The following is a 14,436-nucleotide window of genomic DNA, read 5'->3' on the forward strand; positions in this document are numbered from 1 at the left end:
CCCTGGGGCTCCCGAGCAGGAGAGGAACGGGACAGCACATGGACGGTGATGTTCCCCGCCGATGCTCGGAGCCCCGCCTGACGCAGACAGAACACAAGGTCCACGATGAAGTTAAAAAGCACAGCCACGAAGACGTGCCCCCGAGGAGCAGGACGGCATCGAGTGCTGACTGGCCACAGTGCCCACTACCCAGTGTCAGCCTGGCAATGCGCTGCACAGCGCCGGTCCCCTGTGCCGGAGCCAAGCTGCCCCCTCGGCCCGTCCCCGGGCGCAGAGCAGAGACAGACCACTCGAGCTCCGGCCAGGTGGACACGAACGCGGGTGGGAAAGGAATAATAACCTACTCTGGTTGGCAAAAACCTAAACAACTGTTTTTTAAGATGAAAATAAAAACAGGTTTAATACCTTTCTCTCCTCTCTTCTTCCTGGTCCGGTCTATATGGTCCTTAAGCTGGATCCTAACCTGCCTTTCATTCGGCTGGTCCCTGATAAAAGGATGTTTCAGAAGCTGCTCTGTGGAGGGCCGCTGCATGTAATTCTTCACCAGGCACCCTTCTATAAAACTAAAAAATTTCTTTGACCTAGAAGAGGAAGTAAAAAAGATCATCAAATTTCTACCACAAAGAGCAAAGCTCCAAACTACCAGTAACTTACAAGCTTGCAAACAGAGCAGGGCTCCAGAATTCACTGTGAACAATGCTGCAAAGGCACAGGGATAAAACAAGGAACAAAGCTGGGACCACGGGGCCCGGAGCGTCACTTCAACACGGTTTAGGAGTCGCGCCACACACGGGGGGCCTCGGAGGCAGCTGGAGTTACTGCTGCTTTCTGACCGTGTCGTCACGGGGTAGTGGAGGCCAGGGAGTAAAGGGAGGTCTTTGCTAACGTAAAGATGGCAGAGGAGAGACGGCGGGATCCTCTAAGACAAGGACAGACACAGAGTAAGAAAGGGAGCCGAGTAAGTGACTCGGGGCTTGATCCTGTCACTGCGACGTTGCCATCAGTTTCAGGCTGGTTTACGTATCAGTTCTCTACGCTTAACGTTCAGAGGCAGAAATAATAGTGCTGAGGGGGGTGGGGGGCAATGACCCTGCAGTTAACGTTTACCCCACCAGCCACTTTATTTTTGCCTGTTTCTCCATTTCTGGCTCACAGTGACCCCCTCCCTAGCCTCGGCTGACGCACTCTTACCCACCCTGTCCTTCGAGACTCAGCTCAGACACCCTCCCGCCGGTAAGCCTTTCCCGGCAACACTGCACCCCGCCCTCCCCAGGTCAGGAGCCTTTCCTCTGGGCTTGTCTGCAGGTAACACACTGCACACGTCACGTTTATGTTTCTCTCTCTCCTCCTGGTTTAAAACGGTACAGGCCAGGCCTGGTTCCTAACTTCTCCATTTGTCAGCAATGCCCAACTCTGAGCATGTAGACTACAATAGGTATGTAATAAATTTTTGTTGAATGAATGAGTTATTCAGTCTTTAAAAATGTGGTTGAGAAAGAATTAGTTCAGTCCTTTCCAGTTATTTCACTGCTTTTAAGAATCATTTGTATTGTCTTCTGTTTCTACTCAAACTTACTATTTTTGTTCAATTCAACAAATATTTATGTGTCAACGACGTACGTTTGTTTATGCTAGGCTCTGTAAGAGATACACATAGGAAATAACGTATGTACACACAATAGCGGATGTATACTCAAACCGCGAGGACGAGAGAAGAACCACTGCCGACAGTGGAGTGGGTCAGACATCAAGAAAAAGGAGGATCTCTGCCATTCCAAAGATGGGAGAGAAAAGCCACTGTTCCAGAGGAACAGAAAGCACAGGAACAAGGCAGAGGAGTACTACAGGGAACAGTGGGTTGTTTTCTGCCACTAGTATGGAAAGTGGAAAAGGGTAAAAGAGAGAGGCCAGGTCAGCTCAGAGAAGGGCCCTCAAGTTGTGACTTTAGTCTATGGTTAAGGAAGAATGCAGAGGATTCGACACAGCAGGGATGGAATGCTCTTAGCACACAGATTCCCAAACCCCACTGCCCACAAAGATCATTTTGGGAGTTTATTAAAAATACAAATGCCTGGGTCACTCCTCAAACTTAAGAAACTAGAAACTTTGAGGTTGGAGCCCTAAGTGAAAAAATTCCAAAGGGATTCTCATGTGCCGTGTACAGATTAACATCTGAGAATCGATGATCTGCAATGTATTCTTGAAAGTCGATGACCAGGTTCTGCTGAAAGAGAGTTCACTAATCGTCTTTTAAAGGCCGCTTCTCCAAAAACAGTCGTGGAAATTTACATCTGGTGGACAGGAAGACAGCGACCGTAAAGGAAGAAGGACTTCCTGTCTGTAACCCTCTCCCCCTTAGAACACCTGGGTGAAATGAGGCAGTGACATGAACCGCCGAGAATGCATCCAACCCAGCTCAGGTAGAGGAAGTTTGGTGGGAGAGCACAGGCAGGATCTACTGTCATCTACATCCGTCTCTTCAGCTCACTGCACTATACAGACACAGTGGTTAATGCAAACCCGCAAGTCATGGACAGAGTGGGGGCCGACTGACAAAACTGTGAAATACCCCGAAGGTGAAGCAGCAACTCGCTTTAATAAAACCTGACAGAGAAAAAGAAAGGGGAAAGTGAGCGTCCTTCAGTTCAGCAGGCGCCAGACGAAGTGGCACCCAGCCCCGCAGCTTACTCCCTGGTGACATCTACTGGCCACCCATGGACGCCCCCGGTTATCATGTTGTAACACAGGAGACCAACCGGGGCTAAATCGTTGCACCCGTCCCGCCTTAAAGAACCTCGCCAAGAACTGGTTAAGTGGAACAAGACGGCCTAGGTTCCCCAGAGCTGAATGTGGTGAAAGACGGGATAAAGGAGGAAACCCCGCCAGCAGACAAAGGTGGGGAAAGCATGGGGAGGGCAGGGAGAAGCAGGAAAGAAACGAGCGGCGGTACATGTGCATGTCCACACCCACGATGGGAGAGAGGCCTCACGACGCCCTGACAGCCGGAAGACCGAGGCCGGGAGAGAAGGAGCCTGAAATGGAGATCTCTGGCCTATTTCAGAATCAGAATCAAGAACCTAAGAAGAGACAACACCACCTGGAAAACTCATGAGAACAGTTTCAGAAAGGAAAAAAAAACCCACAGTAGGTAAGACAAACAGCAGAGCCCAGGAAACAGGAACGGCAAAGGAGGGAGGGAGGGAGGGAGGGAGGGCCCGAGTGCATGAGGGCCCGAGTGCAGACGCGAATCGACAGGAAAGGACTCAAAGGAACCCTTGGGAGGAAACAAGTGGGCAGAATGCTCAAGTGAGAACACAAAGCACTGCCCTTTCCCTCCGAGATTTTAAAACTACACCAAACCAGCTTCACCCCACACAGCTGCACTTAACGCTTTCCTGCACGGAGGTCGTCACCGTCTCCCTCCCTGGCATCAATTCTGTTTAGCAGATGCGCAAGGAGGGAGAAGGAAGGGGGTGGCCCAGGGAGAGGACCCCTCCTCCAACGCAGGCTGCTGGGACGACAGGGGCCCATCTGACTTCAAAGTTCTGCAATAACTACAGTAAACCAGTCCATGAATTTTAAGATATTACTTCAACTGAGGAACTACAAGTCAACACAGCTTTGCTTCTTAATGTAAAGATGCTTAGAAACATTACACTGAGAGGTATGTTTAAGTATTAAAATGGAACCTTTTTCTTTAACGTGTTCTTGTTTCACAGGGTGGCTTGTCACTACTGTATCATTCAAGCACAACTGATCAAGGAAAAGAAACATTAAAAAATAAAGCGATACAACACTTTTTAACTGGTGTTCTGGGGCACTGGCTCTTGTGTTCTTTTGGACTCAGAATGGCCAGAATTTTGCCTTGAAGTCGAACTAGAAAAAGGAACGATTTTTTTTTTTTTAAAAAGGAAAAAAACAGCAACAACAAAGCACACACAGCTTACCATTTTTTGGACTTCAGCCGGGGAGGAGGGTTTCTGGGGATGAGAAACAGTGCTCTCATGGGATGCATGTCACAGAGAGCTGGGGAGAGGAGAGGGCGTGTCAGTACGTACTCAGGTTACTCATTCTTGATCTCTAGGGGCACGCGCTCTGCCCGTCGCCTGATCTGCCCATGGTCTGAGCGGCATGCTTTACGTCAGGCAGTCTGCACATCTAGTTATACAGCTGAGGGCGTACCCTGAATACCCCACTTAAACACAGCAAAATACGAGGAGGGAAAGCGCAACGAGAAGAACATACAATTTCAAACAGACATTGGAAAGTTTTCATAAATCAAAGCTAAATATTGATTCAACGTCCTAAAGGAGTTAACAGCTTAAGTTGCTACACCATCTATCAGATGACAATGAGATAACTTTATTTTCCCAGGGTTGTTGTGAGGATTAAATTAGACTCGGTCGTAAAGGCCTTCACACAACACCTGGAACACAGATGCGTTAAGCCCTTCAGGAACGCTCGCTGCTGGTTGTTAGAGCGAGTGTGCCTACGGAAGAGCAAAAACGGGGGCCAGGTGGGACTGTTTAATTCTGTGCAATGACTGCCTGTTCTCCGATCACTTGCCCAACAAAGGCGTGTTAGGTGCATGTGTACACACGAGTATGTCACATCAGGTATTTCCGAGTGTTTATTCACCTTCACGAGACTCTTACAAGGCAGCTGGGAAATGGGGGCCAAAGAAAAGGAGGGTACTACTGTTCCTGCCGTGAAAGAGAACCGAGACAAAGGGCCAGGCAGTCCTTCCCCGTCTCGGTTAAGGGAGCACGTGGTGATCAAGACGGACGGCCGCTTCTGCAGTGCAAACTAATCCTTAGCTGTGGGCAGTCTTTTATCATTCATTCAACAAATATTTATTCAGCAGCGACTATGTATCAGGAAGTTATACATTCTTTGTATACACTTTTTTTTAAAGGGGGACTGGCAGAAAATGCTGTTTTCCCCTTTGCTCTCTGAAACTCTACCCTGTTCCTGATTAAAAATCAATTTCATGAAGTTGTCATTGATTTAATCCAAAGCAGAAGCAAAACTTCACACAGATAATACTGGAAAAAGTTATTCCACAGATAAAAGGCTGTGCCTCTATTTGTAAAGTTAAAATGTAAGAAATACTGAAATTTCCTGTGGTAGGACCAGTTTCACGGAATATTAAGTTCAAACTGTAAAAAGAAAAATTACTGTGTATTATCTGACATCAGAATAATTTCAGGTCACACGTCTGATTACAACTTAAATAAAAGATAACATAGCCCACGGACCTCAGGGAGATCTTCAAAAGGACTAATGCATGCCTAGAATTCCTTTCACATCGAAACCTCCACTGTATTTATGATTCCTTCATCTGAACGCCCCATCAGGAACAGTTTCATCCATGCAGCCACTCTCTTTGAAGCCTTGAGACTAGGTTTAAGTTACACAGAACTGGGCTGAAAAGGAACGCAAGCTACTTACGGGGAGCGCCTTCTGCCATCTCAATGGCTGTGATGCCGCAGGACCACAGGTCACTCTGCAAACAAAGCGGGAAGTTAGGACACTGTCCTTGCTGTGAGGCCCCCAACTCACCACTACTGATCGTTCACACAAATGACGCACTTGCATTCTGTGGGGTACGAACCAAAAGGAAGTTCGCCAGGAAATTAAAAGCACAAACACATCTGGAGGAACACCTTCCAAAAGAATGAATGAAAGATGCAATAAAGACAACACTGATTGTTAATTAGAACCGCTCGTATCTATGATTGAACAAAGTTGGTTCCCCGTTACATCTTCTCCCTACCCGCCCACTGTGGGCTCTGCAGTTCATCATTTCTTCATTTCTTTCCAAGCATTTGATGATTTAGACTCCCAGCCTAGACAGATGTTTACTCTTACGTTTTATGACAATATCTCGAACTTAACTATGCTGTTAAACGTTTAAAGGCTAGAAAATACTCTTTATGAAAGGTCCTCAGAAGAATTAATAAAATCCACCCTCGCTCACTAAACAGAATCAGGCTGCCACGTCTCTCTACTCTTCCTTTAAACTTAGGGGTGTGAGATAAGTTAAGTGCATGCAGTCTTTCCCTTCCGATTCCCCAAAATACTAACTTTAAAATTTGAATTATACTCCTTTTTTTTTTAGGCTACGCCATGCGGCTTGAAGGATCTTAGTTCCCCCACCAGGGATCAAACCCGTACCCCCTGCAGTGGAAGCGTGGCGTCCTAACCACTGGACCACCAGGGAATTCCCTAAAATTTGAATTTTAGCTTTCTCCCCTACTCAAATACAAATTCCATGGGGACAGGTATGTTTGTCCGTTATTCACCTTTGTATCCCCAGAGTTGTGACTACCATGTGGTAGGCATTCAATATACACTGGATGACAGATGAGGTTTTATCAGCTAATTTCTTAAAATCCAAACAAGATTTTCTAAAAGCAGATAACAGATGTTTTTTCATCATTAGCCTTCTTTTGTTTAGACACTATCCTAATAGAGAAATTTACTTGAAGTTGCTCCGTTGCAGGGTTTTCCTGAATAACCTATAACTCTGCTATGGAGACTCAAGCACATGTGTTTTATCACAAGAATAAAGAGGCCCATGAACTGCTCCCTTGTTTTTACGGAGTTTTCTACACCCTCAGGTCCAAAGAGCAATTCACCACCTTAACCAGAAACTAATATGGGCAGCATCCGTGGTGGGACCACCAGGCGTTGACGCTCCCTAGGGTGACGCAGACAAACGACGCCCATCTCCTCTCAGGGGATCCCGGAAGGCTTTTCTCGATACTAATGGAGCCTCTCCAGTCCACAGAAAACAAGGTAACTGACATGACAAAGACTGGAAAGTTAAAATTCAGAAATGGTAAGATACATCTAAAGGGCGGAACACTGCCTCTTCAGCAAGGCAGTGTCATGCAGAAAGCGGGAGCTGGGGGAGAGGGTGTGATAGTCTTCACTGAAAGATACTCAACCACCAACCAACCAAATACAACGTCTTGTCCTATACTGAATACTGGTCTGGACAAACCAGGTGTAGACGAGCTGGGTCTAATTATGGACTCTGCATTAAGGAATCACTTTTAATTTACTTAGGTATGATAATATTTTGGATGCGTTAGAAAGGTTTTCAAATTTTAGAGATACATAATGACATAACAAAGAGTGAAAACTTCTAAAGTCTATAATCTATTTGAAAATATTTCAGCATATAAAAACATAAAATAAATATTCCTCTCCACCACAGGCTCACATCGAGTTCCAGTAGTTGGGTATTTGTAATGAATACTAAATACACTGGCGTGCTGTAAGATAGGAACTCAATTGTGAGTATCATTAACACGTACATCAACCACTCTGACTCATTTACTTAAGGCGACAGAATTTTTAAGTAGTTTTTACAAACATATTCAACCCGAGTCTGATGATCAAATATGGGTTTTACATCAGGATCAAAAAGTGCATTATTGATACAAGTCCCTAGAGGTCACTCTAATAGTTTACATGTATTTGTGACCAAAGCAAAGCTGCAAAGCTCTTTAACAACACTCTAAAATTTCACACAGACGAAGCTATTGCTATATATTGCCAGTATTTTTAAAATAATAAATATCTGATTATAATATATCCTTCAAGTTAAAAAGAACGGCAAACAGGGCAGAAGCACTGAATTTACTCAGGACAAAAAAATTTCTACCGACAACGGAGTGACACACAGCCCCACCCCACCTTGAAAGCAGCATCGTACTTAGTAACAGAACGGGGGGGATGCAGAATGGACTAAAAAAAAACAGCCTCAAGATACTGTCCCAGCAGAGGTGCCCCTGCAGCAGGGGTCCATGTGGTCCTCAGTGAAGCAGCAGGAAGGGGGACTGGAGGCGGAGCCCCACCCGCAGGAAGGCAGGGCCGGCGCCTCACCCTGTAATCATAGGTGGCGTCGGGGTTCTCGTCACAGGCGATGACCTCGGGAGCCATCCAGTACGGGGTGCCTATGAAGGTGTTTCTCCTCCCCACGGTCCTGTCCAGCTGAGCACTCACACCAAAATCCACTGTGGCAGGAAGAGGAAGGAGGGGAAGGAGAACACAATTAACAAACCAGTCGACGGCAAGGTGAAGAATGGGAGGACCAGAGGCCTTCAGAGTAAACCACACAGAAACGCTGCACAGACTGCAACCTCCCACCAACAGGGATAAGGGGCACCCTCCCCAGGGCCAAGCCACCAAGACGGCAGACGCTCGACCAGCCTGGGAGCTCCTGGGACGCTGGACCCGCCACCTCCCTGAGCATCCCAACAGCGACCGCCAGAGGGACTTCCGGATGAGCCAGGAGCACGGGGGAAGGGAGTCAGGAGCCAGACTAAGCAGTAAGCCCAGCTCCCAAGCCTTAAATAAGACAGAAGGAGAAACGGGGTAACGTTTTCAGCTAACTGCACTGGGGCAGGGTATTAGATCACGTGGCACGCCCATCACATACCAAGCTTCACCTCTGCGTTCTCGGTCAGCAATACATTCTGGCCCTTGATGTCCCGGTGAATCACGTGATGGATGTGGAGATGCGCCAGTCCCTGAGCAGGAAAGTCAGGTCTGGATTTAGTTCTCTGTCGCTACAAGGGACTAGCCCAGAACACACCCTTTATAATGAAGTGTGCACACAGGCCAGAAGTTTCTGGGAACATAAGATTCAACCTCAGTGCACTTCCAGCAAGACATCACCCATGACACCACACAGAGAGAGGCACCCACGATCCCAATGGGTCAGGGTTACCACCTTCTAGCTGCTCCCCAGCAGGACCATCCGCAGTGTCTCTGCTGTCATTTGCGCTATTTGTGTGCAGGGTGGCTCCTTTCCCACGCTGCACGCCTATCTTACAATGGCCGACCCTGGGGGCAGATCTGAACTACACGCACCCAGGGGAAAAGCAAAGGGCGGGAGTGGGCTTTAAGGTCTGGCCCTTGAATCCAGCCTGGTTTTCCCACCAAAGAGCGACAAACTGCTAACTACTGATCGACCCGACCTCCACCCCACGTGCAAAACAAGTCTGCCATCAAAAGAGCTTTATGTTCAAGTATCTTTCTTTCCCAAGGAAATAAATCCTACTGGGCACACAGCACTTTCTGATGACCTCGCATCTGGAACGAAGCCCAGAGAAGGCCTCCGATGAGAGGTGGTGGGAGAACAAAAATACAGTTTTCATCCAAATATGGTCAGAAAGCCCAAAAGGCATCATTCTCACAACTCATTTACTTGTCCTGACTTTAGCTAGAGAAGCCAAATCGACAGCCTGCCTCCGTTAAGCTACAAGCAGCCTATTAACTCCCCAACGTCTCAATTCAAAAAGCGCAGATGAGAAGTAACGACTCCTTTGATTTGTCCTGTTTAACTTCTTTGTGGGGTTTTATTGTCATCGTTACCTTGTAGGCTATGAACTAAATGTAACAGCTGCCCTAGAACATTCATTTTTCTAACATGGGGGTTTCTAAAATCATTTACCAGTCTGCCTGTGAGACAGAAGAGAGCTTATGCCATGGCTCTGTGTGTTCTCCAGCACTCGGGATGTGCAGTGTTACACCACAAAGCACCAAGTAGGGGGGAAAGCACTAAAAGTATACGGCATCTTCATGGTATCGTTAGGAAGAAACTCCCTCCTTTCAGCCCGGTGTACCTTTGAACAGCGGAAGAAGAGATGAAAAACTGCAGCTTCCCTCTTTCGTAATTCCTACTTTTATTACTTGAGTTCATTTTTTATTCTCTTAATGTTCACAAGCCCCCCTTCTCACACTTCTCCAGAATTATCTTAGCAGCAGACGTTAAGCAGCCACGTCTTCTCAGACGAACGTGGCCTGCCTGCACTCTGGTTCCTGTCGAGCAATCCCTGTCCTAGGGCTGCGGTTACTGCCTCTGGGAGGGCCCGCTGCTGGCGTGTCTGCCAGCTCGTACAGCGCAGGAGCCCGAGCCGCGAGGATCTGCGCAGCGGACACAGTCTTCCTGAATGAAGGGCCTGGGAGGGAGGGCGTGTTCCACCGCCCCCGCCATGGTGAGCTACAGTCCTTCCACTTCGGCAGAGGTGGCAAGTCCAGTACACAGTCAGCGTCTGTCCAAGAGCAAATGAATCAAGGTCCACAACTCGGAAACACGGTCCTGTAAGTCCGTCGCATTCACAGAATGAAGCAGCAGTCAAAGGCCGTCTTCGGTGCCGGTTGGGAGAGGCTGTAACTGCCCACACTCAGGATGATCTATGCTGGTTTCTATGAAAACGCGAGGCTGCCGTGTGGATGGTGACCGTGGAAACGGGCCGGAAGGAACACGCGGCTTCGTGTCTCGAGGCTCTCGGTGGGCCCAGGAGAGCTTTTCTACTGCCGTCTGAGACCCGCGTGCCCACAACTCTCAACCTGCTGAGATCTTCACTCCACAGCAACTGACTCTACCGTCCACCAAGGAACGAGGAGGTCTGTCACCACAGAAATCAGCCCCCGGCGTGCCTCTGGGACGCCCTGCTTTCCTTCCCCACGAGCGGCCTTCTCACCACTCTGCTCTCTCTTTCCCAACACTGACTCCCGTGACCCATGACGAACACACATGAGTACATGATACTGACTCTTCCAGAAGCTTCTGTTTGAAGTTAGTCCATTTAGACGTTCGTCGTAGGAAAAATTCCCATCCTAGATGAAGTGACGTGAAGGAAACTCTCGTTTCAGGTGCCCACGGGGGCGGAAAACATCTGCTGCATCTTGAAAAGATGTTCATTGAGCTACTATGTTCAGGTTGATCTGGGGCCTCAAGCAACCTGGGCTTCTTTCCAAAAATGCTGTCTTGAGTTCAATGGTGGAAAAACAGTTGCATACACTTAGTTACCGACCCACGTGTTATATTAACTGATTCCTGACACTGAAACTCATTTACTTCTCATAATAATGGTACTTCCTTCATAGGACTGGGACCGAGATTTTACATATGAAGAAAGTAAGTCTGGAAAGTTGAGTAACTTGGCAGGGGATGTGCAAAAGGTAAGCAACAGAGGCAGGACTCGAACCCAAGTCTACCTCACTTGGGGCCCATGCTCTTAGCCACTGCTCTCTCCTGCCCACAGGACTCGAACCCAAGTCTACCTCACTTGAGGCCCATGCTCTTAGCCACTGCTCTCTCCTGCCCACCCTGAGGTTTTCGTTATCAAGATAATAAACACACCTGCCCACTCACTGAACTCCCTCACAGCAGTACAGGGCAGGAGGCTTAGCTTCCCATGTTAAGTCTCCTATAATAACCATAAAAGGATCTTGATATTTTTATAATGAAACTTGTATGTGATGATAAGAAGACGGGGTCTCCCATCTCACCCTCTACAACTGGTTTTCCTAGGGGAATTGTCTATTGTCAAGGGCTTTGTAAACTTTCTAAATAAAAAGAAATTCAGACTACCTCTGTATTCTAGACAACGTTTTTTAAAACCTGTAGTCCTCTATGAAACTTAAACGTAAAAAGTGGAGTAAATTTATCTATAAATAAAAAATAAAGTAACATTTTTTTTTATTAGTGACAGAAACGTAAGAATTAGATTCCAGGTCAACTCCATAGTCTTCATTTTTAAAATGTGGTCGGTAAATGAAATCCAACCAAGTAACTTAAGTGTGTAATTGAGGGGTAAAGTAGAGAGAAAACCTGAGCCGGTTGCCCAGAGGCAAGAGGCCCACCGGCAACTCACATGCCGTTTTCCAATACGAGATTTTCGAACACCCTGCCTGTGCTGTCAGGACAGCTCTACTACTGAAAGGGATCGTTTAGAAGCCGCTAAAACGGTAGCCAAGAACTTGCTTTGACATAAACCAGCTTTCCAGTTGGCTGTAAATAACATTAAACATTAGAACTGCTCCTCATAAATACTGTCACAGATTCTAACAGCTAATGCCGAAGTCCACAAGATGATTTTGAAAGCCAGCATTTAGTACCATTAATATTGCTTTATAAGCTTAGACACACGATTCCCATAAACACAAGAGTGAGGGATTATTTCTCCTCCTCTCCACTCTGATTTTCTTCTTCATAACTGCAGGATGAATTCAGAGAAATACCAAAAAAAAAAAAAAAAAAAAAAAAAAAATGCTATTGTAAGTCTAGTTTCTTTGGATACTTGCCAGACTCAAAACCATGATGTGGCTTAAACTATCAAAGCCAGCTGGTGATACAGAACCCTTGGCTGTCACGAAAAGGATAACCTGTACAGGTCGCAGCAATGCGCAGAAACCCTCGGGGCCGGGCAAGTGGAAATGGAAACACAAGCCCACGCCTGGCTGCCTCGGCTGTGCCCACTTACCCTCAGGATCTCCCTGGAGATGTAGGCTATCCAGTCCTCCTTGAGCGTGTTGCCCTTGGTGTTCTTCACGAGGTCTGTGATGGACCCGGCCCCGCAGAACTCCATAACAAGCTGGAGAGAGACAAGACACGCTGCGGCCAACACGTCCCCCCAGTGGCCAGAGCATCACAGATGTCAGCACACACCGGGTAGGCCGGGGGGCAGTCTAACCCCCCTCCTTTCCTAAAGGTCTGGGCGCACGACCATTGTGGAGGCACCGAACTCCCGAGAGCATATCTCATCACACCCCATCTATTCGGCACGGACATCCGGTCCAGGAGATCGGCGTCTGCATGTTCCACGGCGCAGTCCGTGCAGAGGCCCTGAAGCCCCCCTTCTCTCCTGAGCACAGATGTAAGTGGACCGCTTGCTCCTAATCAACGCCCACTCATCAGAAATCTGATCTAAATACCCCTTAACAGGCTTTCCAACTTGCCAGTGTCTAAACTGTTCTATTTTCCACACATCGTGATTCTCAAACTATTTTATATCAACTGCGTTTAGTACAGTTTAAAAATTTTCTCTTTAAAAAGAGAAACACTATTTTTAAGTAGCACATCATTTTTTAAAAGACACTATTTACAATACCTAAATGTTTCCACAATACGAACACAAGTATATTTCCAAAGTACTTACAAAATAAATTGAGTTGAACTATTCTAAAAATTTAACTGTGTTTGGATCTGACACTATCTCGGTGCCATCATCTTGAATAGAAATGTATTCAATAAGAGATACGGCTGAATATCTACAAATTTCCCTGGAGTCCACTGTTCTTAATAAATTACTGAACTAAGTTTGTTTTCTTGCAATTTGTCCCTCATTCCAACATAGTAAAGAAAGCTGCATTTAGTTGAGATTCCACACTAATTAATTTCCATCAAGTTTTTATCACATTGCTTTCATTTTCAAGCTAATTTCCTTGCTATTTTGTTACTTTTTTTTTTTTAATGTGCCATTTTATTCCCAAAACACAAGTTAACTCTTTTTCCTGCGATGTGAAATCAACACCAAAATAAACATTCAGGACACCTTCCACTGAGAAGGCCAGGGAAGATACCAGATGTTACCCCTTTTTCTTTGCTTTTCTCTCCCCTCCCCCCCGGAAGGTTCTTAATGCCCTTTTAAATACAAAGAGGAAACCCCCCAGAATGCTCAGGAAATGTCCGCCTACCCAGAGTTGGTCATCGTGTCCTGGGGGGCTCTTTTTAATGAAAGCACCGTAATACGTTGCAATATTTCTATGATGAGAATATTTCTTCAGCATATTTATCTCCAGCTTGATTTCCTCCTCTTCATCCTTAAAAAAAAATAAAAATAAAATGTGCAGCTTTTGAATGACATGCAGGATTTTACTTTCTCCACATGCAGGCAATCAGACGTTCCCAGCCCCTCCAGCAAGGGAGAGACACTTTACTCTTGTGCCAGTAATCGGGGACTTGCGGCGACGCATCCTTTGAAATGTGATTACAAGCTCTGCAAGAAGAAATACAAGCACAAAAGGTAAAGATGAAACAGGAAGCAGCAGGGGCAGAGGGCACGCGTGGCCTGGCTCTTCCACGGGCCACGTAACCCCAGGCAATTCACTCCACTTCTCTGGGCCTCAACTGGCTCATCTGTAAAAATGGGAGGAAAAAGAAAACTGGCTGATACTACTTCAAATGACTAGCAAGGGCTGCTTCTTTTCTAGAGAACATTTGTGAGTATAAATCGTCCGACGCACTTAAGGTTCAGCTCTGAGAGCATCACACAGCACCATCACCCTGGGTCGGGGGCAGGGGCCAAGCTCAGGGACCCTGTGGTCCTGGATGGACAGCGCCCCCAAGAGACTCGGGCCAGTCCAGGAGCCCAGAAACATAAACACCACTCAGTGGCGGCAGGTTGTCCCTAGACTGGGCTCATCCCCCCGCCTCTTGCTTTACTAAAATAAGACAAGCAGAGGAAGAAATGAAGAGTCTGTATGAGAAGATTAGAGGGAGAATGAAGGGGACAGGTGGTGACAAAGGTCCGGAAAATAAAAATAAGTTGCTCTTGTGAATGTTGAGGTCTCCGCCTTCTCCCACACCAACCCCTCCCCACCCTGCCCCGGGGAAAACCGCATCATCGGGGG

At 46.9% G+C, this 14,436-nt stretch overlaps 1 protein-coding gene across 50 annotated transcripts in view; it reads right to left on the minus strand.

Annotated features, from left to right (window-relative positions):
• MAP4K4 (mitogen-activated protein kinase kinase kinase kinase 4) overlaps positions 1-14,436 on the minus strand; it is a 174,004-nt gene that overhangs the window by 48,173 nt on the left and 111,395 nt on the right. For all 50 annotated transcript variants that reach the window (XM_073790992.1, XM_073790991.1, XM_073791000.1 and 47 more), the window contains 7 exons: positions 13,501-13,626; positions 12,288-12,398; positions 8,453-8,543; positions 7,897-8,027; positions 5,452-5,506; positions 3,948-4,026; positions 406-581 (listed from right to left, as the gene is read on the minus strand). In XM_073790992.1, coding sequence (XP_073647093.1) covers positions 406-581; positions 3,948-4,026; positions 5,452-5,506; positions 7,897-8,027; positions 8,453-8,543; positions 12,288-12,398; positions 13,501-13,626 — 769 coding nt within the window. The remainder of the gene's footprint in view (positions 1-405; positions 582-3,947; positions 4,027-5,451; positions 5,507-7,896; positions 8,028-8,452; positions 8,544-12,287; positions 12,399-13,500; positions 13,627-14,436) is intronic.

This window comes from Tursiops truncatus, chromosome 14 (genome assembly GCF_011762595.2).
Source record: "Tursiops truncatus isolate mTurTru1 chromosome 14, mTurTru1.mat.Y, whole genome shotgun sequence".
In the NCBI taxonomy this organism is placed as follows: Eukaryota; Metazoa; Chordata; class Mammalia; order Artiodactyla; family Delphinidae; genus Tursiops; species Tursiops truncatus.